The 27,454-nt window shown below is 42.3% G+C and overlaps 1 protein-coding gene across 1 annotated transcript; it reads right to left on the bottom strand.

Moving 5' to 3' along the window:
* Window positions 1-10,808: 10,808 nt before the first annotated feature.
* Window positions 10,809-26,301, bottom strand: CTSC (cathepsin C). The gene is made up of 7 exons (XM_069015639.1): window positions 26,096-26,301; window positions 24,961-25,106; window positions 17,937-18,103; window positions 17,359-17,514; window positions 15,214-15,329; window positions 12,557-12,688; window positions 10,809-11,857 (listed from the first exon to the last, which is right to left on the bottom strand). Exons 1-7 carry the CDS (start codon window positions 26,256-26,258, stop codon window positions 11,355-11,357), a joined length of 1,383 nt encoding a protein of 460 aa, XP_068871740.1. The 5' UTR covers window positions 26,259-26,301; the 3' UTR covers window positions 10,809-11,354.
* Between the last annotated feature and the right edge of the window lie 1,153 nt (window positions 26,302-27,454).

The following is a 27,454-nucleotide window of genomic DNA, read 5'->3' as shown; positions in this document are numbered from 1 at the left end:
CCACCCATATAGATCCATACAGCCTAATAAAATCCAAGGTCTATCCTTTGGAGCCTGCAGCAAAAATCTCAGATGGGCTGCAGTGCATTTTACACCAAGTGTATTTGAACAGTCACCTGGGAATACACGACCACAGTGCAACTCAAAAAGTAATAAGGCAAGGACCAGAATGTCTGCCAAGGGTAAAATCTAATAACAGGGGGTTCAGTAAAATGGCTTGTCCCTGAGGCCAGACGGCAGTGAAAGCATCATATAGCACAGATTTAGTCTGAAATGTGCCAGTTCCAAAGGAAATTTGTGGCACCTCAGATTCAATAAGCAAAGTGTAAGAGCACTCACTGAGGCTGCAGGTGGAAGCATCACACTCATTGCAGGAATGCAAAACAAAAGCCTGGAACAAACTGACAGTGCAGCAGTTTTAACCCACTTCAGGTACTGAAGAGTATTCGTGTGATAAGAATCAAACAGTTACAGTGCTAGACACAGGAATATCTAAGTCAAGCTAGAATGTTTCTGATAATCAGTAACCTGCATTATGCCCCTCCCACGAGGGTCCATTTGAAATCCCCACAGCAGGAACTTAGAGAATAGTCTACCCTGTCCTCCACAGGGAAAATCTCTTTTAAGAACAGGGCTGAATCACATCAGTGAAACTTTTGTCCAGTTCATGTAGATTTAAGTCTGGTTCTTGGAGACTATTGATGCCTAGGTTTTAACTTTTATATTTTCCTGATTCTGTACTGCTTAGAGTGTAGCTCTGAGGTTTCTTGTAACTTGCTATTTTCTGCTCACTTGTGCTAGGTAGACACAACAAAGCCTCTCCAGGCCTGCTCTCCAAGGTCACCCAGACTGTCCTGGGCCCAAAAGTATAATCCAAAGAGCTTCTAAGGTGGGCAAGCAGAGGGGAAATGACATCATTAACTGAAGATTTAATTGGAGAATTAACCCTGATATGCAAATGAACCAAACCTATAAAGGTGTGAAGAACTCATGACCTGTCGTCCACCTTGGGGTCCATTTTTGGCAATAGCCTGTGGTTCCCAGGGTTTACCTTTGAAGGCCTTTCAAATAAATACCTATTTTATTCTTTTACTCCTGTCCAGTCGCTAGGAGGCCTCATAAGGCATCACTATCAATCTTCAATGGTGCTCATGCAGAAGCTCCAACTTCATGTTCAGGAACATTTGTAAGAGTAGATCCTAAACTAATATGCATTGGCTTACATTATTTCCCTTGTAACTGAAACCATGGAACAAAACAACAAAAGATGCTACCTTTACCTGATAAAAGTTCATCAAGAGTACGATTTGTAAGTTGTATTCATTGTAATTTCAAATATCACAGAACCACTGAGGTAGGAAAGTATTTCTGGAGATCACTGAACCTAACACCCTGCTCAAAGCAGGGCAGGTAAAAGGCAAGCATGAAGACTTCACAGTCTCTGGGCAACTCATTCCAGTGTTTGACCATACATACAATAAAAACTTTTTTTTAATGTTTAAATAGAATTTTCATCTTTTTCTGTATTCTTTACAGATTCTTTAAGATCTCCATGAGCCTTTTCTACTCCAGATGACCTGTCCTAGCTCTCTTGTCCTCTCCTTGATGCTCCAAGCTCTTAATCATCTTTGCATTCCTTTGCTGGACTCAGTTCTCTTTAATTGTTGTACTGGGGAGCCCAGAACTGGACACGGCACCCATCATCCAGTGTTCTCCCTTTATTCACACCCAGCGATTTCACCATAGGTGGCTACCTGTTTGGTCAGGCATGATATCCCCTTCATAAACTTACACTGACTACTCCAAATCACCTTCTTATCCTTCCTGTGTTTTGAAATTACTCCCAGGAGGATTTGCTCCATCACCTTTTCTGGGACCAAGGTGATGCTTACCAGCCTGTAATTCCATGTAATTCTCCTTCTTCCTCTTTCTGAAGATAGCAGGGGTGCAACCTGGGCATTCCCACCTAGCCTGAGAGTATATTAGTGCATTGAACTCTATGTTTTGTGGGACCCTCATGGTCGAGAAGACAAGAAGGGATGCTCTTGGAACCCACGGAGAAGTGATATTTTTCTACTTAACCTTCTCTCTGTCACTCTCTTTCTCTCCCTTCTCTCTTTTTATACTTCTTTCTCTGCCTCACATTTACTGTTAAATAAAATTCATACTATTCATTTCAGCATATAGTCTCATTTGCACCTTAATTTGGGCAGAGGCATCTCTCTAACAATTTTAACAATCAGATCTTACCAAGGCTCGGACAGTGAGTACATATCCATCCCCAGTCACCTGTCCCTTCCATCTCTTTTATACATTTCTTTTTTATTTTTCAGTCAGAAGCTCCTTATTCATCCTTGCAGGCCTCCTGCTGCCTTTGCTTGATTTCTTACATGTGGAGATGGACCATTCTTGACTTGAAGGAGGTGATTCTTGAAAATCAATTGGCTCTCCTTGACCCCTCTTCAGTCCAGGGCCTCCCAGAGGATTTTCCAAAGCAGGAACAGGCTGAAGTCTGCTCTCCTGAAATCAAGGCTCGAACCCGGACTTTTGCCTTTTTCCCCTCTTCTCAGAATCCTGAACTCCACTCTCTCATGGTTGCCAGCCAAAGCTGCCCCCAGTTTTCACATCCCTGTACTGTACTCCCTTGTTTGTAAGTATGTGGTCCAGCAGAGCATCTCCCCTCATCAGCTCATTCATCTGTACAGGAAGTTGTCACCAGTACACTCCAGAAACCTCCCAAGACACAAGTAAGACACAATAAAGGTGTTTGTAAAGACAGCGGCTTCCTTCCACCTTTTACTGGTTGTTATTTAACCTGCTATCAGAGTAGCACTTGAGGGCTCAGCAAGAAAGGCTCCTGGGTGCTGAACACTGCTCTGACCCTGGATGGTGGCCAGGACTGCTCCTGGAAGTCTTATCTCAACAGGAAAGACAAACAAAAAATAGAGATAAGGAGGATGAGTAACACCGTGTGGATCTCAGCTCATCTGGTGAAGGGTTTCCAGATTGGGATTTTTGTCAGTGTTCTCAACTGCAAAAAAATAAAAAAAACCAGTCCTTTCTGTTTGTGTGTATATGCATACACAGAATATATTCCTTCTATATATATAAAAGGAATGTCAGGGCATGTTACCAAGCAGCCGAAACTTTGCATTTTTCTCAAATCTTCCCTTTTTTAGCTTTTCTATGAACACATTTCAAAATAAGAAAAAAATCCCTAAGTAAATGAGAAATACCAGGAGGGTTTAGTTTTCTCACATTTTTTGAACACTTTTATCCTGGTTTTAGCACTCTTTCCAAACAAACAAAAAAAACCCCCTACCCATTCTGGAAGTTATCTTAGCAGTGAGACAACTGCCCTTTCAACTGATAACCAGCTTCCCAGCTGTGATTTTTTTACCTGATCTATAACACAAGAGGGCCATCACCTGTCCTGGTAGAGCCAGCATTTCTTTTTGTGGAAGTGGGATTGCAGTGAAGGGTGTAAACAAACTAGAGGGTAAACACCAGCTTTGCCATACGTGATTGTTCACGGGTTCAAGACAGCACACAAATTAACATCGAGGAAGGGAACTGTACTGGGAGACCTGTAGTTGAACTCTTAAGCCAGAGATTTTGTGGTAATTAACATTGCTTCTCTCCAGCAGCAGTGCAGCAAAACTCAATGCAACACCTATAGGAGCGGAAAGCAATTCTATTTTAAAACATACATCAACACCCTGACACCCACCTCCTTAAAAGTGCCATGCTCTGTGTTTAATTATCCTGCTTACCCACACCCACATATATCACAGTGCTTTGGCCAAGTTTTCTTGCAGCAACAGGAAGGAAATGGATGCCAGCCACCCAGCCCCCACCATCTCCTCATCCCTAGGTTAGTCTTCAGGTGCTGGTTTTGGAGGAGTGTTGTACTGCTTCATATCTGTTCCACTTCCATGAAGCATTAGGTTTTGCTTATTAAAGTATCTAGTCTTTTTACCTGGAAGCTGCTGAAAAGGGTTTGTCCTCCTTACTATCACCTCTTATTGGCATTTGGGGGTTCTTGTGTATGAAAAGCTGGACATTAACCTGGCAATGTGTGCTCACAGTACAGAAAGCCAACCATGTCCTGGGCTGCATGGCCAGCAGGGCAAGGGAGGGGATTCTGTCCCTCTGCTCTGCCCTTGTGAGACCCCACCTGGATCACTGTGTCCAGTTTTGGAGTCCTCAACACAAGGAAGATGCATTGAAGTGAGCCCAGAGGAGGCCACAAAGATGATCAGGGGCCTGGAGCACCTCTCCTACAAAGACAGGCTGAGAGAGCTGGGGTTGTTCAGCCTGGAAAAGAGAGGACTTGGGGGAGACTTTACTGTGGCCTCCCAATACTTAAAGAGGCCTTTTAAAAAAGAGGGAGAGGGACTTTTTCATGGGTAGATAGGACAAGGGGGGACAGTTTTAAACTAAAAAAAGAGATTTGAATTAGATATTAGGAAGAAATTCTTTACTGTGAGGGTGATGAGGCACTGGCACATCTTGCCCAGGGAAGCTGTGGATGCCCCATCCCTGGAAGTGTTCAAGGCCAGGCTGGATGGGGCCCTGCACAACTTGGGCTATCAAGTGGCACACATGCTTATGGGGGAGGGGCGGGAGTTGGACCTTTAAGGTCCCTACCTACCTGAACCACGGAATGATTTTTTTTCTTTAGATTGCCTGTTTTTTTAGAATGTCCCTTGCTTTATTTAGATTACTCTTTGCTTCCTGTTCTGGGCGTCCCAACGTACTTCATGCAGATGAGTTGGGAACTTAATATACTGCCAACCCAGGTGCCATCAGCACCTGCCCTTCCTATACCTCATCTCCTGCTATCCCTCCTGGTTCTTTCACGCCCTGATGGTCCCATTCATCTTCCATTTGGAGAAGTTTTAATGCTGCTATTACTAACCTCTACAATCCTAAAGGATATGATGGGACTCAAGCTCTGGTTTGCCAGCTTTTTAATTAAAAAAGAAAATCACCCTTTCAATGTTACAGCTTAAAAATCAGGCCTCAACAACCAGGAAAATGCAATCACCCTATTCTTACTTTTCCTCAAGGCAGCAAACACAGAAAATAGATACATTCTGTGAAAAGAAGCATTTCATTGCTTATATTTTATCATCATACTGCTGAGTTTTATGTATTTGATTTGGCCTTTTAGTCCATTTCTGGTAATTGATTTTTTTCCCCTCCTACAACTGGATGCAGGTATTATCCTGCATCCAGGTATTATTATTTAAACCTGTGCATATAATTCCAAGGTCAATAGAGGGTTTCAGAGAAGCAGAGAGAAATGTAACTGAGTGACAAAACTCAGCAGCCTTATTAATGTATGAGATTTAGATGGAAATCTTTGTGCAAAGCAAAATATAGTACAGACTGCAGACTTAGTCACCCAAATGTCAAGCTTTTGGAGTATTCTTGCTTATGCCTAAACACCTACAGGGAGAAGTGAGAGAGTCCCAAAATAAGACCAGGATTTTAAGTGGGCTCAAGATTTTCCTGAACTGTGATGCAGATAAGTTGGGGAGCAGGAAGTGGAGCAGTCAGACCACTGAGCAGAGTACGGAGTCCAAAGTCAGGAAACGGTTTGGATACCCCATTTCCAGGTGAAGCAATGGCCTCCCAGCAGTCATGGACTGGCTGCTTTCAGGAAGCCTTCTGAGATACTCAGATTCCTTCAGTCACCACTGCTAATGAGAAGAAAAACCTTAAGGAATCCCATGTATAGCCCAGACCAAAAATCCAATTTATTCCAGCTAAGTGCTAAACAGAACAATGGAAGAGGCCATCATTTTGTATTAGTGTTTCAAGTGTTAATAAGAGAGTAATAGAAAAGTTAAATAAATTAAGTTTTAAAAAATCCACACATTGTATGTATTACATATCCTTTGCTAAAGATCATTGTAAGGGTTCTGTACAGTTAGTTAATGGGTTTGGGAAGTTTTTCCCATCTTACATGAAGAACTTCAAGGCTGGAACTGCTGGACATTTAAGAATGTACAATGTTTTTCAAGATTCTGAAATCCTCCCTAGAGCAAAGACATCTCTTTTAATATCTTTGGTGGTTATGACAGTACTTAGTATTTATCACCTGTCGTATTGCTAAAGTGATTTCAGCCCTTCCACACAGCCCTTAAAAGTATTCTCCATTTAATGAGGTAAGTCAGAGGTCCCAAGGATCCCTTTAAGCATAAACACACACAAATATCTTAAAGTGCAAATAGCAAAATGTGCTTGGAGAGGAGAGAGCTAAACCAGCAGCCTAGTGAAATGTTACCATGAGAGTGAGTTTAATTTAGCTTGTGCATCCCATGCTAAATAGCATCTGCTGGATCAAGCCAGCTGATCCAAATGAAACAATTAGGAATAATTGGCAGAAGTATGTGTCAGTGCCTTTCCTTTTACAGATATAGAAAAATTCTGCATATGCACATGCCTGTTTCTCTCTAGCCTATACAGAAAGGCTTCAACCTCTCCTCCTCCTGCACCACCTGTCATTCAGAGGGAACTGAAGAAATGGATGCCCTCTTAATGTCCTGCACCTCACCACCTCCTAAAGCTGCAGGTTATTAATAACTTTTTTTTTGGCATTAAATGCTTTGTACTTTTCTGGAAACCTAAACATACAGATACACATGCTCACACTCCTTCAGCCTACAGCATATCCAGAACCCAGAGCAACCAGCAGAGAAATCCCAACCTGCTTGAGCTGTTGTCTCCAATACCTTCTCCTCAGCACATAAGGTATTCGGGCTCTCAGTGAAACAGGATATGAGACATTTCACTTAAAACTCACTGTTCAGAATGGGTAGTGCATTATTTTATACTGTAGTCAAAGCTTCCATCTTTTGTTTGTTTGTGACATGCTGCCCATATTGCTCAGGATATGGAAAGGACTTGTGTTTCCTTTCAAATATGCTTAAGCTCACCCTCAAAATTTCAAATTCAAGGTGGATATTGAGATCAACTTTTTTTAAAGTAACTGGACTCGTCTACATGTGTAGTGAACTACAGTAGGGAAAATGAGAGTTAGCCATTAATTGGTCTGGGTACAAGAGTGTTCACACCCACAGGCTTTTGGATCTCACTAATACCCTTTATTTTACAACTCAAGTGCTACTTTGCTCTCATGGTGCAAATGAGGGCATTAGAAAGGCTGTGCTGTGAGACACACAGCAAGGACAGACCCCTCCACACAGGGTCTCAGGCCATCCGCAGCCTGAATCCCCCCCAGCTGTCCCTGCCCCATTCCTGCAACGCCCTGGAGTTCCTGCAGTCATAGGCAGATTCACCCACTGCTGCACCACATCCCCGAGAGGCTCCTGGCATTACATCATGCTCCTCACCACACTGCGGAGACCACCCATTTCCTAGGTTATTTCAAGCCAAAGTGAGACAGTTCCAGTGGTATCAGGCAGCTCTATCCCTGTGGATTGTCCAGAGGAGAGTTAAGTCCCATCCATTCAGGTGAAAGTAAAATCAGTCATGGCTTTGATGTTTTAACAGGATTTTTAACACATACCAGAAATGGCTTTTCTGAAGAAATTAATAATTTGATGGGGGAAAAAAACCATGCTATGATGTTTTGTTTTTTCCCCAAAAGGGAAGAATGAAAAACAGAAAACTGAAAATCTTGGTAAGAGATGCACTTTTGTAGACTGAAACCACTGAAAAAATGCTTCCTTAGTCCATCTTCCTTCTTGTCTTCTAAAATAAGTATCCACTGTGCCTCAGCATTTGTCCCTTTTAAAATACAAAAATTGAGAAAAAAAGGCTTTTCAAAATTCTCCATTTGACATCCTTGCAAATGTTCCATTAACAATACCTACAGACTTACCTACAGCCTTGTTTTAATCACATCTTGATCAAAGTAGTTTAGAAATATATCTCAGTATTTTCAGAAGCCATAGGAAGTCTGTTAGCAGAACGTTCAAAAGCAGTCTAATGTTCTTAACTTCATTTTACAAGCTAGTTTTAAGCCTCCAGCAATGAACAAGAAAGCAATGGATGAAGCGTAAGTCATTTAAAAAAACAAAAAGGCAAGAAGCTATCAAGCTATAATATTCTCCTGAGCTTGCCATTTTGCCATTTTAATAAACTCCACTGGTGCACTGGTTTTCCTGTCTTCCAAGACTCCTGGACCAACGCAACTTAAAAATCATTCAGTCCTAATTTCAGCACTTTGAACAAATCTAGGAAAAAATCTCTGCTGTTGCTTTATATGAATTTTACACTGCAAATTTAGACTGACAACTTTGGAAGTTAAATGCCACCTTGTGTTTCAAGTTCTCAGGTCACAGAGCAAGGAGTCATGATGACCCTGACATGTCTCCTTCATAAACCAGTTGCACGATTATCTGAGCAATTCTGGTGTCAGGAGAAGTGCTCCAACTGGAAAATCATCCCACTCCAGTGATGGAGACTCCACCACAGTCCTTAAAAATTTTTCAGGATTTATTACACTCACTTTTAAACAGATGTATCTTATTTATCCTCTGTATGTACTAATTTTCAAAACACAAAACTTTTAATATCTCTGTTTGCTGGGCTGATGATAAGCTTTATTTCCCCTGTAAGCATTTATCAGCCATGACATTATCTACTGACCTTCCTTGGAAAGTTAAATATATTAGGGCTTTACATGTTAACTATAAGACATATCTGCCAACCCTACAATTACTCTCCTGAGCGATAGCATGTTTTCCACTTCAGCTAATGCATTGTTTATAGGAGGAAGGCAAATAAACAATCTATATCCACAAACCAGCTCCATCAGGCTGACTGACATTCCTCTGTGCAACTCTGGAATACAGAAAATGGGGACATTCATACACTATGGCCAGCCAAAGGCAAACAACGTCTGATGACAGTCACTGGGAGCAGTGACAGTGACAGACCACTCTCAGAACGCTCCTATTAGCACCGGTACAGCTGCCACACACAAGCAGTGACTGACAGGTGAGGGAATTGCTAGGAAAATAACACAGAATGTTATTCAAAACACATGTAGCTAAGACGATACAATGCACAGTGAGTAGTAAGTGGATTTATATATTTGTAGTGCCATGAGTGTCAGCAACAATTTCAATACGGAGTCAATTTCCTAATGGCTGGAAGATAATAAAAAGAAACACCTAATTTTTATATCCTTATTCTCAAGCTAATCTCATGTGCTACAGCTATTAAAAAAAATCAGGAGCCTAGCTCCTCCCCACACCCCCCAAATCCCTAAGATAAAACAATCCAATGCACAATATGAGCTATTTCAGAAGTCACTTGTTCCACTTTGGGCAAAACCCAAGTTCTGAATTTCCAAACACATCTTCACAGAACAAGCTGAGTTGGAAGGGACCCACAAGAATCATCAAGTACAACTCCTGGCCCTGCACAGGACATCCCCAAGAGTCACACCATGTGCCTGTGAACAGTGTCCAAATGCTTCCTGAACTCTGTCAGGCTGTCTGGTGCTGTGACCACTTCCCCGAGGAGCCTGTTCCAGTGCCCAGCCACCCTGTGGGTGAAGAACCTTTTCCTGATATCCAGCCTAAACCTCCCCTGACACACTTTCAGGCCATTCCCTCAGGTCCTGTCACTGGTCATCAGAGAGAAATCAGTGCCTGCCCCTCCTCTTCCCCTCCTGAGGAAGTTGCAGACTGTGATGAGGTCTCCCCAATCTCTCCTCCAGGCTGAACAGACCAAGTAACCTCAGCCATTCCTCATGTGGCTCTTCTGCTCAAGGCCCTTCACCATCCTCATGGCCCTCTTTCTCTCACAGCTTTGTATCTTTTTTGTATTAACACCCAAAGCTGCCCCCAGTACTCAAGGTGAGGCCGCCCCAGTGCAGAGCCCAGCGGGACAATCCCCTCCCTTGCCCGGCTGGCGATGCTGTGCCTGAGGCACCGCAGGATACACCTGGCCCTCCTGGCTGCTGGGGCACTGCTGACTCATGTTCAGCTCACTATCAACCAGGCTTAATATTTTTTGGGAGGGGATTGAAAAAACTATGAAGCTATCCTTTCCCTGCCCCTCCACTTGAGCAAACTAGAGTCCAGAATTTCTTGTGAAATTCTGCTACTGAAGTGAGTTTTCCTGTCTAAGTTCAATGGGATAGTTTGATTACAGAAAACTGTTCAATTTTTCTGCATTTTATGCATTTCCCTACACCTAGAAAAACCACACTACACCTAGAAAAACCACCTCAGTCTGTATTTTACACAGAAAAATACAAAGTAAGTTCGGTCACATTTTAATAGAAAGTTACTAAAGAAGTTACCTTCTACATATGAAGCTGGCACTCACCTCTGTGCCATTTTTGTTTCCTCAGGTGAACAGCAAAGACCAGTGCTGCACAAGCAAAGCACTGTGTTGCTAGCTGAGAAATGGTTAATTCCAACTGTTGCAATACCCCCTCTCTCAACTCTATGTTTCTACATTGTATATTTGAAAGAAATAGGGCAAAAGATTAACAGAAAGGATTTAAACAGGATTACTGGGGAATTAGCAAATTTACTCAATGAATTGTCCTATATCCACAGCACTCCTGGACAACTTGCTTGATGCTGCTGTCATACAGATGCAAGATTACTAGTTCTTCTCCCTTCTCATCCTTCTTTCCCACCAGTTTAGATTCTGCTAAAGTAAAAAGTTCTTGACAGGAAGCTCAAAACTCATACACAGGTCACTCAAAGAGCTAACTTCTTCCACAAATACAAACTCCTATAGGAGTGGGGTGTTTTTTATTGAACTCTGATCAATCGTGAAGCACAGCAATAAAATCCAGAACTAGAACATTTAATAACAGCCTGAAACTTAGAATTGATTTTTATTGTCATAAGGGTTTGACATGCAGTTTTCACAGGACACTTAGAGCTTTAGAATTTTATTTTAATCAGTGTAATTGCTCATTCCCTTCCCAAAACACACTTATGTTCCAAATTGCAGTGACTTCCTGATTTCTGAGAAGTAAGGCACTACAGTGTCCCTTCAAAGCCATTATGGATTAACATAGCAGACACTTCCCTCTGAGATCTGAAGGTCAAGATTGCCTATGGAAAAAAATGCAGCTGGTAACTGAAGATGTATATCCAATGATGAGTAACTAATCACCACTGTTACCAAAACTGCCATTTGGTGATCTACTGTCAGACTTGAGAGGAAGCCTCCAGTGCACAGAGCAGAATTAACAGTGCTCATCCTCTCACATATGGAAACTGCTCTACTGTGGAAAAATTCCTTAAAGCTGCATTTTCAAGCTAGAGGACAGATCTTAACCAGAGTCTTCAACCATTAGTATGTTCCTATGGCTCTGGACAAGGCACTGGATGAAGACCCCTACATTATAGCTTTGGAATAGGAGTTGCAGCCACTGCAATGCTTTCAATTGCACATTCATCAGTGCCACGGCGGATTCTGAAGTAGCCATCTTCTCCCCATGAGGTGCCCCAGCTGTTCTTCACAATCCAGAATTTCTCACCACTTTCTGGGTCTTTACCATAGCCTACCAGCAAGACAGCATGATTGGTCAATTCAAAAGGATTTAAATCATCCTGCAGCCCGGTGTGATGGTAGATCCCCTCTTTATAAAACATGAAATCATTATAAACCTCAAAGGCAACAGTCACGGGGCCATGCAGCACAAGTTCAAGTTTCATCAGGGCTTCATTGCAGCCTCCATAGAAACCACCCACATAGTGGTACTCAGACGTGTAGTAGTGGTAACAGCTGCGCTTGAAAAGGCACGGAGAGTCTTGGGCTGTGTAAGGGAAGCAGTCCTCTTCCACCACACCAAAGTCTTGGACATACTTTCCACCAATGAGATATGGGAAGCCACCATCACAACCTTAACAAAAAACAAAAAGTGCTTATTCCCTTTGAATGTTATTTGAGGTGGGAGACTCTCCTACTTAAATCTTTTGGAATGCTTTCAGTATTGAACACACTGCAGTGACCCAGATCATCCCAATATTCCAGTCAGCTACAGACAGCTTTCTGAAACATACAAGACAAAATTTACATCTGTGGGAACTATACTGGATACATTAATACATGGACCCTTTCCAGAAAGAGCAGCTAGTTACATGCACCACAAAGATCTGTCCTAACAAGGATACAGTCCTCTATAAAGCTTTAGCCATTGCTTTGCTCATCTCCCCCTCCCTGTATGCTCCGCCTCCCTTAGAATATGCCATTGGGGGAATATTTAGTTCCATTCCTTCTAGGTAAGCACTGTAATCAACTACATTTTGAGCCCTACTCCTTAGATATTCCCCATTTCACAGGTAGATGTAAAATCCAGCAACATCCTGAGCGTAAGGGCAACTTCTCCCTGCTCAATCCCATTGCTGCAGTGAGGTGGGCTGACAACTCCAGATTTGTTATATTTTTTTATTTCAAATGAAGTATTATAAAGTACACCCTACCCAATACTTTATGAAAAAATGAACTTGTGTGTGATGGGGAAGGCGTGGAAGTTTTTAAAATAGAGTCTCCTTCATCAACATTACTTGAAAGCTGTCTTTATATACACCAGCATCCTTACCCTGAGAATACTGGCTGCAAGACACAACCTGCTGGGGACTGAAGACCGGTTTCTGAGTGTTGTTTGTGAGGATACGTATCCTTGCTTCCAGCATGCCCATGGAGGAAAATGCGTAACAGCTGCCACACGAGCCTGAGAAGGGGAGAAAAAGGAACCACAAAGAGCAGTCAGTAACATAAATGAGGCCAGTCAGCTGCCATCAGGTTCTATTCCTAAAGTCCACTGAATAGAGTTAAAACCTACCAGACAGTGATTAGAAGTTCAAAACCAATAGAGCAAAAACTTTACATCTTCATTTAGCTTTTATACGTGCAATTCAAAACCCACTTCTAACAACTTCTCAGGGAACACTGAGCTTATTCAAGAATAAGAGGCAATGTACTGCTCCAGTGTTTTCCAGCAGTAGCATTTAAGAGCTATCCAATCACACTATTCCTTCAGAATGAATCTTCAGGGACTGCATTAGCAGGGCTGAGAAGGTTCTATCTACCCTTTATGGAGCACATATGCTAAGCGGCAATGAACTATTTGAAGTGAACGCTGAAAATATTGTTCTTATTTCAACCTACCAATGGATTCAGTCCTGTAATTTGTAGTTGAAAAAATATTCCACCTCTACAGCTACTCCTAAAATAACTGACTTTTAAGAGAGTAGTGGTATAAATAGCACATTTGATACAGTGGATTCATCCCTGCTCCGCTTGCTTCCCAAGGGCAGGTAATTGTACACTGGCTTTTCAGAGGCATCTTTGCTTCCTGGCAGAGAGTTAAGTCTCCTTACTTTTGCATCAAAATTTAGTATTGCTTCTAGCTTTAGGCCTCTTCACTCTCTAGGACCTTCCTTTCACTCATTCAAAGTCTCTGGAAATGGAACGACAAGCTTCACTGGGAAGAACAATTACTTGGATGAGGTCCTACTTTATCTACTGATTGTCATCAAAGTGCCTGATTTCCTTTTGTTTCCCAACAGTGGGAAAGTCAAATATTGCAGAGCTATGAAAAGGAGGGAGGTTTGAGGAACAAAACAAAATACTTTCTCTTGAACTGTGTAGGTGTATAAAAGCAGAGCTATTACAACAGCAAGACTTTGTGAAATTGCACCTTCACTCAGTTAGATGCATCTCTGAAGAGAAGGGACAAAATCAGCCTGAACAGGAACACTCTTTTCCCAGCAGGGCAAAGTGAAGCAGTTGAAAGATGCCTCCCACTCACTGTACAGTCACAGCATCTGAGATGGGCCACACTGCAGAACACTTTGGTGCACTATGTGTGCAAAAATGTGACAAATACAATTCACACAACCATTTCAGTCTGAAGTCTGTTGGATTGGCTGCTAAATTTCTTTCCTGCTACCACAGTGGTATTTATAAAGTTCATAGAATGACCTCTTTTGTAGGTTTTGTTTGGGTTTTTTTTTTTGAGCCTGAAAGCTAAAATTGTAATTTGATGGAACAGAATGCATGTTCCACAGACATTTAACATACTCAGCATGGACCCTCAGATTACATAAAAAGTGCAGGAAGGCTTATTATTGGAAACAACAGACTAGTTCTCATTTAGGGAAATTGTGAAGCAACACAACGGAGAAAGGGTAAGTCTGGAACTGAGTATTCCATTGTTTGGAAGATAAAAGAGCCGTTGGGATATTCATAGTTCACACTAGGAGAAAGTAGAGGACTCACACCTACAGATGACCCTGTAATTTCCTGTTGCCATCTTCCAGTGCTTCCACAGAGCTAGAAATTCCACAAGCCTTCCTAGGCTGCTTCTGCTACCAGGAGTACAGCTGGCAGAATTTGTTAGAACTAAGCCATAAATGAGGGATCAGTGATTTCAGTCATCCCTTCCCCATCATGCTAATGTTATGTTTCCTTCCCCCAAAAGTTGCCACCAGATAGCTACCAGTAGATTCAAGTTTATCTGCAAATGGTGGCACAGGAAAGGGACACATTAACTGAGTTCACTCCTGGCCTCCATTATATAAACATATAATTCAGGCATCTCACATCACAGTGCTATAAACACAGAATCAGCATACAATCCCTACAGAATCAACATATACCACCATGGTATCCTTTAAAGTTCTTACTTTGTAGTAAGAACTTTATATATTTATTTATAAATATTTATATATATTTATAAATACATTTTGTATTTATCATTGTCTGCAATCTTCATAGTGACTAATGTCTCCTCTTGCAACTAGCCATTAAAGTAACACCTACATTTATCCGGGTGATAAGATTTGGAGGCAGTATAAATAATTTTCATGGTGTCATTCATTAAAGCTGAGTGATAATTTGCCATCAGAAGAAATCAGGGAAAAAAATTAAATGTACATCAGTCAGTGTGCAGAAAACCATGGCTGAGATTGTTTGAACAAAATCTGACAGCTGTGTTTATGCAGGGTACTGTGGTAACTGGCTCTCACTCCAGCAAGTCAGTGCTGTCTGGACAAGCCAGTACCACCACCTTTTTTGGTACAGTGCTGTTAGCCAGCACTCCACCCAGTTTCCAGAGGTTATTCACAGTAAAGGTGCAATCTGTCAGCTGCAAGACACTAGGCAAAACGGTCTGGTTAGCAGCAAATTACAAACTACATCAAAGGAGCTCTAGAACATTGAAGTTGGAGGTTTTATTCATTTATTTATTTTTACCTTGATTCCGAACAGGGCTGACATAATTGACACCATTCACATTTCTCCAGTCCCAGGATTCTGGCAAGCTTGAAACTTTCTTGAGTAACTCAGGTGTTAGAGGTGCAGGCTTTGGTCTAAAGAGGAGAAAATGCTTTTGAGAAACATATCACACTCTATGCAAGGAAACAATTACGTAACTCAGTTTTCATCTTTGGCTTCTACTAGCTGGACTTGCTTCAAACGATGTAATTTAAAATAGTCTCCATTTAAACTGAGTGGGTGTCAATATGAAGAGATAAGCTTCAGCAGGATTCAAGACCTACTCATATTGCTCCCTGAGGGAACTATATTATTAACTATCTGCTGTTGAGGAATACATTCAGTGCAGGTAGCTCAGTTTGCAAGTTGCAGTGTGAGCTTCAAACTGAGCTCTGGGTGGCAAAATCCTTTTGTGTAACAACGGGCACAGGGACCTGTGGCCCAGCCAGGTGACAGGACACTCAGAGAGGACCCCAGACCTTCCCATGCTTAAGAATGGGAGTATAAAAGCCCAGGGGCTCCTTCGTTTGAGGTCCCTCCTCAGAGGCACCCAGATCAAGCTGCTATTTGGTTATTTAGTTACTGCACCAAGATTAAATCATTTTAGAGATCTGGACATCTGAGACTCTGCAATGGGAACCCCAAAGTCAAGTGAGTAAGGAAATCTGCTCTGAGTGTGAGTGTGGGGTGTAACTGCGACAGGGCCTCAGTCCCAGCTCAGGTGGTGCGAGTGTGACTGCCAGAGTGGCTCCTGGGTGGTCAGACAGGGGAGTATCCTTAACATCCACAAGCTGCTGAGGTCAAGTACTTTTGCACCAACCTGAAGTGCTGAGGCAACTCTCAGAGATTACAGCAACACAGTTCTGCAACAGCTATTTTACTGCAATCACAAGGTATGTAGAATATCTGACTGCAGAAAGCATCTTGCCTTGGCAGCATGCACTGACAGCAACTACAGAGTGTTTCACTTCAGGCATGGGCATGGCTTACACCAACAATTCACTAACTGCAGTACCACTTGCCACTTGTTCTCTGGAACAATTTTTTACTGTGACTTTTGAAGAAGTATTGAATGTTACCTGTCCTCATCTATCACTTGCAGCCAAGAGATGCTCATATCAGCAAGACAAGAGCTTCCTGCATTCAATTTTCACATAACCTGATGCTTGTCCTCAGGTGCCATTCACAAATACCAGACACTGGAGTCTGTTTTGAAAGCAGGAGAGGGCCAACCAAATACTGTCATGGGTGGAAGAAAGGTTCCAAATAGCTTACTGTATTTAAGATCATCTACAAGGTGACTTCTACCTATACAATGAAACCATAATCTGCATGATATCCCCATGCAGATTTTTATTCTATAGTAGGATCTTCTTCTACAAACATACAATTGCCACACTTGGAAAAGTAGCATTCCTACTCAAAGGAATACCAAGAGTGGAAAAAGCAAAACTATGAAGAAGGTAAAACAGCTATAATGAAGGGAATCTTTAGATCAAAAACTCTAGTTCTCCAATTATGTAGAGGATGATGTACCCATTCCCATTACCACTCTCAGCTAAGTGATCTGCCAGACCCTGAAGGCATTCTCAGGGCTACCCTCATGCTTCTTCACTGAGACACTCTACTCCTGCTAGAGGACTCTTGTTGCAGGCATGGCAAATTATCAAAGTAACCATGGAATTCCCTCAGAAATCTTTGATATTCATGTTTAGGAGCAGAAAGCAGTTCACAGCTTTTCAACTGCAACTATGAACTAACAGAACCAATACTGAAGCACAAGCAGAAATGCCCAACTATGGCAGGCAGCTGATGAGCAGACACAACAGTGAGATGACAACTGAGACTGTCCCACTTCTTCCCTGCACATATGAATTCAGCAACAAGTTACTGGGCAAGACTAAAGGGTAGGTGACTCTATTTGTCCCAACTGCTTGAGACAACAGATGCTCAAATAATCATTCAGATGAAAAATATGTTCACACCCCATGAACACAAACTGGAAGTCCTTGAAACTTGATTAAACATCTGAACTACAAGCCAAAACACAGCTAAGAGCCAGGACAAATACAAGCAGACTCTTGGCAGCAGTGGGGTTCACTGCCGAACAAAGTGTCTTACTACCTTGAAGCTCTGGAATAGAGACCCCCAGCTCTTTTAGTTAGTTCTTCCAGGGCAAAATTGTCATACTCCTTGTATCTTGTCGCTCTCCATGACTTCTGGTGAGCATTGATAGCATTTACAAAGTCGAAGTTGTGCACATAACGTCTGTGGGAGAGTCTGCAAATAAAAGCAATCAAATACAACAGTAAGAAAAGGACTGGGACTGAAACTAAAGGTGTTTTCTAAACTCAGTATAACTCAGACTAACTGTGGAAGTGTCTTCTTGTAGGGACTGATAAAGAAACATGGAATCACTGGATCAAGGCAAGGTTTCTCGAATCTGAGAAAGACTAAATATAACCATCTTCCTTAGACATGCCAGTTTTAAAACTGGGCTTCACTACAGACTGAAGGAGAAACTGTGTGATGCAACAGGCATACCCTCCTCTGTTCTTATGCATTCAGGTTTATTTCCAACATTACCACTGGCATTAACTTTGCCCCCACTACTAGAATTGGTTCTTATGACTTTAGCTACAACCTCAAGCACTGTAATGAAACATTTTATACCAGTAAAAGGTCACTTATATGTTGCTTACCTTCCCCTGGGCTTCTGGAGAGGTAGCTCATTGATGTGAACATCTGATGGAGATGAAGAAATCTTGTGTCCTATGAAACAAGCCCAGTTGTGGCCAAGTACATCATGCACCCATCCTGGTAGGGTCTCATTACAGTAGCTGGTGACATTCTGGCCTTCCTTTTTGTACTGTAATGCGAAGAAGTTATGCTTGTGTTGAGCAGATGCATTTGTTAGCACAGCAGTAGTTCCCCACCCACTCAGCTGCTTCTTCTTGCCTGTGCTTCACAGGAAGTGGCCAAACACACTCCAGAGGTTAAGAAACTGATACTAAATAGCTGCAGAATACAATTGGGTTGTGACTTGCACTTTTAGCAGCCAAGTATGCATTCGTATCAGTATCAGCTAACCTGTACTGATTGTTTGTGTTCAACAGTTACTTTCCCAGCAAGATGTAAAAGACCTCTTAGTATTCAACCTTCTCTTGAAGGCCCTGAGATTTCTTGAGCCAAATATGTGACTCAGTCAAGCTAACTCTGGATTGATACAGAAGTTTGAGAAACTAAGACTCAAACACAGGGAGGATGGCAAGTTCATCATCCAGTAACCTCTCAGGGAGACGTGCTATTTCTGTTCTAAAATTTATGTACTATTTATGCACTGCTTTTGTTTCACAAGTCAAAATCAAAGATGAAACTTCCAGCCACTTTTTTAGGTTTGAGCTGCGATGGCAAGACATCAAGAAACAATTTCACATGAACTACTAAAATCAGACAGTAAGAAATGACAATCCCTTGAGAACAGCTCACAGCTCATTTAAAGTTGGCAGCAGAGACTGCTACTAAAACCTCAAGTCCTGAGTCCTAATGCTTCCTTGTTCAGCCACACAAGTCTTCATTTTAGCACTGAAGAGGAGTAATAATTCAATATACTCAGCAAAATGTGTCTTCATATAACACTTTGCCCAGCTACATCAATTTTCTGGATTAGCAATCCTCTGTCAACAGAATGCCACAGGGTGGGAGTGTGTGTGGCCCTTTACTCATCTCTTAAGGTTAAAGCCAAATTTTGTATTACACTACAAAGGCACCTGAAAACCCCATGCAACAAAGGCTTTAACTTTACTCTTCTAATCACAAAAAAAAAAGTCACTCAAACAGAATTCAAGTTTCCTAGTCCAAGAAAACTTCATTAAATCTCATCCTATCTGAGCTGCACATGTACAATGGTAGAGGGATTTTGTAATTATGTTTCAACAAAATGTTCGCTCAGCTTCTTTACTGAAGAAGGTGGTGGCTTACAGTGATGGAAATGCCCCAAGATGGAAAAGATTAATTAAAGAGACTGGGAAGTTTGTGACTATGTTGAGGTTTTGTGAAAAATCTGAAGGTGAACTTACAGTGAAATAATTAGGTTTTATTGATCAGCAAAATAAAATTAAAGGTTAATCCTCTGACTGTTTTGGAACAATGGGAATTTGTTTTGTCCCCAGTCTGGAGGATGCAGAGGCAACGTATCTACACCCAGCAAGTGTGTTTGCTGTCTGGAGCAGGGTGGGGGCACCAGAAGGCTGAGCTGCTGCCTTTTTCTATTCTTCCTATCTTACTGTGCAAGATTGTGCAATGTGGGAAAAAATAATCATACTTGGCCAAATACCAAGGGCAAGGTCCAGAGATGACTTTTGAGAAATACCCTTTTCACAACAGCAGAACTAGAAATCCAGACACTTCCAACAGGTAGTGTTCTACATCTAATTTACTGTGCAATCACTTCTTCTGGCTCTACATGACAGTAGAAATTAATTCCTGTCTTTTCTATCTAAAAGCTGCCACAGATTCTAAGAGGACCAAGTACAGCCATTCTCAATAACCATAGGCCTTCCATCAGAATACCTGAGGATTATCAGAGGAGCAGGCCTGCTTCCTGCAACAATCCTGCCTTGCACAGTGTTATACTGAATTACAACAAGTAACACAGATTTGGGACTTATCTTCATGGAAAAAAAGACAATGAGTTATCTGCTAACTCGCAAAGTAAAACAACAAAAACAACAAAAGAAGAGTTTTTCTACTAGAAATCCCTCTTCCTTTCCAGAGATAAAATTCATTGTTTTTTTAAAGATGTAGAGAGGTAACCAGAATAGCATTCACACCATCTATGCAACTTATCTTTCGGAAAAGCGAATGTAGTGAATTTCTTACACCATTCTTTCAGTTCACACATAACAGCAAAACTAGAAAGGAGGTGAAGGGACAGCCAGCAGCAATGCCTCAATATAAACAAGACATAAAAGCCAATTTCAGACAGTCTGTGTAGAAGCCTAAAATGAGGCAATTCAAGTCCTCTGTAGCTACCTTTTTGTAGAGCACCAGACCAAGCTACTACTGAAATGACTTTGAAAAGTGGACATGGAGACTTTGAGACCATAACACATGAAAGACACTTGGATAATGGGAATTTCAACACCAATAAACACTGTAGCTAGGAAATGAAAATACACTCACATAAGGTCACAATTTGCTTTCTCCCCCCTCTGACTTTTAATCAAGAGCCACTGATGTAGACGACAAGCCTTTAAAAAAACCTCATCAGTGCCATCACAATGATGCTCACTGCTTACCAGAAGGTACACCATCAAATCACTGCTAAAACCACATGCAGCAGCATTTCTTATTTCTACTAGTGAAGGACTGACAGGTAAGATCTAGGAAATTTGACTGTACCAGTTTTAGAGGACTGACTATGAGCACACCTGCCCAACTAACAGTCAGTCATACAGGAATATGGCACTGTTGCACAAGCAACAGCTGACTCAGGTGGATGTGAATTACAATGTCAGACTCAACTGAAGCTGCCAGCACAGTATCCAAAACATCCAGAGAACCCACCCCAGAACAGCATCCTTCATGAAGGACAACAGCCATACAGCAACTGCTGGACAACTGCTTGCATGCATTTCTCTGTAGACTTAAGAAGATGGTTTTCATTTTTGAGTTAAGACCACTGCAGCCACGTCACATGACAATTTCACCACCCAATGCTCACATCTGCAGCATAACTCCATCCAACCTGACCGATCTAGGATAACTCCTTTAAAAAGGCACCCAAACTATATTCATAGTTCCAATTCTGAGCTTTGAAAACAGTAAAATTTAATTCTATTTCAAATGCTTATTTTTCTCAAGCCTGAAAACTCATGTGGTTTTGCCTAATGCCAAAATTTAGCCAAGCCACCCCAATATTAACCTTAAAAGGCTTCATGTAGCTAAACTTCAAAGCTTGCTGTTAGATATCTGAACCCAGGTAAGCTTTTCAGTGAAGTATACTTTTAATAGTCTTTCCTGTGTTGGTCATCATGACATAATCTAACCACATGTTCAATTCTAGTCCTAGTAAAAACCATAATTGCTTAAAGCTTTTAAAAAAGCTTTAATCTCACTGAGAGGAAAGCACGAAAGGATGGAGACCTTATTGGTCACAGCATTTTAACAGGAATTCAGCAGTGCCACACAGAGAGGCAGCCCATCCTTTTAAATCTATTGTTCTCAATTTAAGCAATGCCTGGGCAATAAGCCAACTTGAGCTCCATGAGGCAGGACTACCCTACACATTAAACCTGGCAGAAAGACTTACCTCTCAAATTTACAAGTGTGCCTATGCATTTTACTGTGGGAAGCAGACACTGAATGAGAGCAGAGTTGCAGACTTGTAGATGCCAACTACACAAAAATACAGTAGATGATGTTACCAGAACAAACCACTGCATCTTGCTACCCAATATAAAATACAAGCAAATATCAACTCTAGGTGCACTTTCTTTGCTTTAGGAAACATTCTGCAATTCTGAGATTTGTGCTTTCAGATTTACAGTTTAGGGAAGCAGCAGTTGCTCACTGCCAGTTAAGCAAGCCCAAATAAGACAGGTTAAACTTTCTATTGATTTGCAGGATGATTAAATGGCATTACTAACTCTAGCCTTCTACTTTAGCAACATGAAATAAAATGCATTCAGGTTTGGTGTTTTTTTTCCATATCCTGAAAACATTAACTGCTGTCACTTATCTAGGCTGTTTATTTCAGAACAGCAGTGCATGATTTTAACCAAATTTGGGGAAGAGAGAAAACCATTGGGGAAGAGAGAAAAAGATGTGACAAAGATGCCATCAAGTCAGTCTGGAAAAGATTAGTAACTTGAGTGGTGAAATATTCTAAAACCTCTCTCTTTCTTTTTACTGAAGTAGTTATAACATTTCAATACGAAAAAATGACTTCTGGTATTAGCTGAAGAACATCTCAGGGGTCAGAAGTAGTACCACTTAGTTTAAGGGACAAACAGCAGCATCTTATGAGACTGTCTCTTCTCAAAGTGGTAGTCTTAATAATAAATACATACCTCAAACATAGCAAGTAATTGAAACAAGTTGGCCTCAACTTTCCTTTCAGCCTCACTCTAGCTTTTTATGTTACACTGTTCCTATTTCTTTTGCCATCCCTCAGGGGTAAAAAAAAAATATACCTTTATATGATGATGATGATACCTTGTATCATCCAGCAGAAGCACACGATCAAGCTTCTGCCAAGAGTCAGTACACTAACTTCACATCCAAGTTCAGTACAGGGATGTTTCAGATGCACACATTAAACAAGTTATTTTGTGCTGCAAACACCAGGCAGAGTAACTGTAACTTGCGAGAAGCAGAATGCAAGAACGCGGGAGGATGCTGAATTTAATTTGGCAAACCTTAAGTCTGTGTACAACAGTTAGAACTAAAACACTGTTAGAGCTTCTTTACTTAAGATACTAAAGTAAACTGAGGAAAAAATAAGATTGATCAGCTCAACCAATCCACTCCTCTGGTGTACAAAGTCATTTCCCCAGAGGCCACAAGCGAAAGAACAAATACCTTGTAAAGGCAATGAGGCCCTACAAAAGTTTTAGTGGGCGTCTGTTTAGTAAGCCACAGGAACAAAAAGCTATTAAAAACTCATTGAAACATGCATAGCCAAACAGGCTGTGTCCATATCTACAGAGTACAGTAGCTCTAATACAGCCACCACTTAGACAAGTCCCCAGCATTCCTCCTGTCAGTAATTAACAGCTTAATTCTTTAACACTAGGAAAAAATACACTGGAGGTTCAATTAGCAGAAGTGGCACTTCTATGCTTGAAACTCACAAAGTACTGTATTGGCTTAAATAGTGCTGCTCATTGTACCTGGCAAATCCTCCCTCTGCTCAATCTCAGACATGCTCTATTTCTATTTCATATGTAATGCAGTATTTAGTGGATTAAAGTAAACAGATATGCACAGTTAAATATGTCACAAGGTCAAGCAGTTTGTAAGGAACCACCTCCTCCCTCCAAGACCCCACTGACAGTTGTGAAATTGGGAGTTTTGCAGATAGACACATTGCATGTTGTTGCCCAATAACAGCAAGTAGTTGTCTGCAGCAAAATATGCATTTAGTAAGTGCTGTGGTATTTCCTCATGATTCTCAACAACAGACTTGCATCTTGGTAATCTGTTGTTCCTTTTACAGCCAAAAAATTATTAAAGAGGGTAACCAAATTGGGCTCTAATCCTCCCTATGGTGTTCACAGAAAGAAGTCTTTAATTTAAATATGTCTTGCTGGCGGATTCCCCATTACTAAGCAATAACCCAAACAAGCTTGCTATTTCTTAATAGCAAAGCCAACTTCAAAACTAAGAATTAATCCATTAGCTTACAAAGGGCTGAGACACACTCACACCCATAAAATGCAAGCTACTGTGTATTGCTACTGCTCAGGTGTATATTTGACTTTGTTTTGATCAGCAAGATGAATCAGAAGACCACCAGAAGCTCCTTCCAGCCTTAACTATTCTGTAACAGTTTCAGTATGTTGTTTTAAGAGCACTTTTGCAAATCAGTGCAATACATGAAATCAGTGCTTATCAGTCATTTGACTTAGTGCTCATCTTCTGGGGATGTATTTCACAAGACATGGACAGCAGCAGCCTTTAGTGACTCTCAGCTGTCCTCAAGTTGGTACCTAACAAATCCATTTACATCCCAGAGCAGGCCACACTGTTTCTACGATTAAATTCCTCACATTCAGGAATCCGTTTGATAATCAGCACCTCTTTTTCTGCTAAGCATATTGGCTTGTAAAGCAACTCTGTATTTCAGTGTAAAATATCAGCCCAAAGTCTGCTATTTCAACTATACTCTCCTCAGATGAGTCCAACAATGACTGCTGAATTCTCCCTGCCAGAGACGACACCTCAAAACCGAGTTCATGGACAATACTACAGCATACAGTGCTCCACTATCCTCACAGAGGCAGCAAAGTCATCCTGCAGAGATTACTTCAAACCACCCTTCAGATTCATCATGCCACTCATCATGACAACAGCAGAGCACTCCTAGCAAGAGTGTTTTCTCCTGTCCAGCCCCTGCCTACCATCACCATTTTCAGCTTGACCTGAGGACGTTAAGGGGGACTGAAGAGAACGGTATTATTCCAAAGGAATAATTAGAGGCAGCAGAAAGGTTCCTTAGATATTAAAGCAGTATTCTGAAATAAAATTTAAAGATCTCAGAAATCCTCCATCAAGGAGAATAGATGGCTCTAACGTTTCCATGCATTTGATGACATCTGGACGGAAAAATAAAAGCAATGGTATTTGCTCTTTGACTTGGGTCCACAGGGTCAAAAAAAAAAAAAATACAGGCTACCAAGAAAGTTAGCTCCATGAAGGCCTTCAATTGCTTTAAGCATGCCCAGAAGGGAAAGTACCAGTATCTGTATTTTTTGCAGATAATGGCCTATGTGAAATACTTCTTCCCTCTCTCTGCTCCCTACCCAACCACTGATCACTGTTTCCTTATGTTCAAAACCAGGTAAGAAGAAAACCTTTATCTGGTAATCCAGGAAAACCTTATAGCCAAAGATAGACAAGTGTCCCAACTGACCCATTGTGGCACTCAGGGACTGAAGAGAAGCCTAACTACAAGCCATTCTAGCAACAGCCAGAGACATAGAACACACTAGGTTAACTCACCTTAAAAAATGCAAACCACTTGTAGTCATTTATCACAATTTCAAAGCCTTGATTGTAAATCAAAGTGAAGAAGCCATAGTTGCCCAGACTATCCTGAGCCACATCTAGCTTCTGAAGATTGACAACCACCTTTTTCTCCACAGGCCCTAAAAGAAAAAAAGAAACATTATGGCTTGATTACTGTGTGGAAGAGAAAAAATAATACAAAAAAGGAGTATAAAGGATGTTGTATTCCTGAGAATGCTAAAATACACTTGTTGAATACAGTCTTCTGCAAAAGGGCATCGAGACACTTTAGGACCTCCACTTACCTGTCAGTGGGTCTACATGCTCATTTTTTTCACTGCTAGACAGTATCTGCACATTTAATTAGCAGCAGCACCAGACAGCTGTGACTAGGAAACACCAGCTTATTTAAACACAACTTGCTGTAGAGCTACAAAGGTCTTGGATGCTGTGTCACTCGGGCATCGTGTCTGCAATGACAACTTTTCCCCTACAACATCTGGGATGAAGCATCACCCATCCTACACTCCTTCACACCAGTGCTCCAACCCTACCACGCACCTCACCTCCTCTGCTGGTACTGCCACTTGTCTCCTCTGATCAAAAAGCAGATGACACAGAAAAATGTAAAGCATCTACTATTTTTAAAATGACACTGACATACAATCATTAAATAGTAACTCCCCACTACTCTTATCCCCTCGAGGGAAGTGGTATTTCCATCTCTCCGGATGCTGTCAGGCTTCCCCAGCTGCCAGCATTGACAGCATCCCAGGAGGTGCCCAGGTGTCACCAGCACTGCCACCCTCTCCTGCTGGGAACAGCCACTGCCCGGGCAGGCAGAGCAGGGCAGGAAGGCTCCTGTCAGAGAGGGGCAGTGAGCCGGCATAAGCCATGGGGCCTCTGGAGAGGCCTACTCAAATCCTAATCGGAACAAACAAAAGAGAAACAAAACCCCACACTAAAGTGGAACTGCAAGGGCGCAGGAAGCCGCCTCCCCGCCGCCCGCGCCGGCTCCGGGGGCTCCCGGCACGGAGCGGCCGCTCCCCCCGCCCCGCTCCCGGGAACACCTCTCGCCCGCCCGGGGCTCCACAGGGAGGGGAGCTGGCCGGGGCCGCCGCGCTCTCACCCGCCTGCGAGCAGTTGCCGTGGCGGCCGCCAGCCCGCCAGACGCGCAGCTCCCAGGCGCCCAGCAGGTCTGCGAAGGAGCAGTTTGCCGGCGTGTCGCCCAGCACGGCCGCGGGCAGCACCGCCAGTGCCACCGCCAAGCCCCGCAGCGCCCACCCCGCCATTGCGCTGCGCCCGCTGCCGCCGCGCCGCTCAAATGGGCCCGGCCACCGCCGCCTGCCCGCCCCCGGGCCCGGAACCGCCCCGGCCGGGCCTCCTCCTCCCCACAGGGTGTCCTTCCCAAAGGTCGTTCTCTTCTGCTGAGCGCATCCGCCTACGCAAAGGGCATTCTCCCCCACAAAGGGCATCCTGGTCCCCAAAGTCCATCTACCTCACCAAGGGGCCTCCTTCCCCAAAGGGCATCCTCCTGCCCAGTCCCTGCCCAGCCCCAGGCCTCGGCAGGTCCCCATCGGGGCTGGTCCCCGGTGTCACTGCAGGCCAGCACCTTGCCGCTGTGGAGGACGAGGCCTCTTGTTCGCCATGGGTTTACCAGCACTCTGAGTTTGTGCAGCAGCCACACACCACAGCCAGGAAACCATGCAGCTCAAGCCCTACTTGGGATGTAACCCAAAAACCCTGTGCCACCTTTGAGACCCTTTGTACACATGAGCAGTCAACAAAAAGTGCAGAAAACTCACCTGGAAAGTGGAAGCTTTGGTGGCATGCAAAATCTTGCGTGTCCAAGAAGTGTTTGCAAGGGATGGGTGCTCTCTGGGACGGAGATGTCTCCACTGAACCATGAGACCCCTGGGTGCATCCCCTCTGTGCATGGCTGGCTGTGCAGGGAAGTGGCTCTTTTTCCGCTGTCTCTCCAATGCAAAATGTGCCTGCTTTCACATTCCCAAAGATATATGTGCAATCAAGAAGACTAAAAGACTTGCTAGTGAATAAATATACCCTCATTTAAAAAAGAGTTGTATAAAAAATAACCCCTTTCCAGGGAACAATAGATGCCTATAGTATGAAAATTTTGGCTATGAAAATGATGCACTAGCTTGGCTGTGGATCTACGTTTAAAATAAGTGTCGTTAAACTAGTGTAAATCTACACATAGATGCTCATCACAGATTTCAAAAGTGTAGCTTTAAATAACTCACAAACTAAATTAGATTTAAACTGCAAGTGTCCCAATTTATTTTTTTATTGATTTAAATCAAGAAACTAGGAATTGCATCAGTAAATTTAAACTGTTTTAAGTAATACATTATTTTACCACCATCACTTTCTTTTTATGCCATCTCAACCTTTTGGGGAAGGATTAATTTGACATTTTGCTGCTGATTCTTAGAGCGACTAGCTAATAAATAGCTGCTCTTACTCA

The sequence above is a fragment of the Aphelocoma coerulescens genome, chromosome 1 (genome assembly GCF_041296385.1).
Source record: "Aphelocoma coerulescens isolate FSJ_1873_10779 chromosome 1, UR_Acoe_1.0, whole genome shotgun sequence".
In the NCBI taxonomy this organism is placed as follows: Eukaryota; Metazoa; Chordata; class Aves; order Passeriformes; family Corvidae; genus Aphelocoma; species Aphelocoma coerulescens.
Note: the sequence above shows the minus strand (reverse complement) of the source record. Positions and strands in the feature narration are given on the sequence as shown.

Bases quoted from the DNA above. Each gene is read 5' to 3' on its own strand.
- CTSC (XM_069015639.1), bottom strand. From the start codon at position 26,258: ATGGCGGGGTGGGCGCTGCGGGGCTTGGCGGTGGCACTGGCGGTGCTG. The intron at 25,107-26,095 runs GTGAGAGCGCGG...TTTTTCTTTTAG, and splicing joins CGGCAACTGCTCGCAGGCGG to GGCCTGTGGAGAAAAAGGTG. The intron at 17,515-17,936 runs GTAAGCAACATA...TTTTATTTGCAG, and splicing joins CTCCAGAAGCCCAGGGGAAG to ACTCTCCCACAGACGTTATG.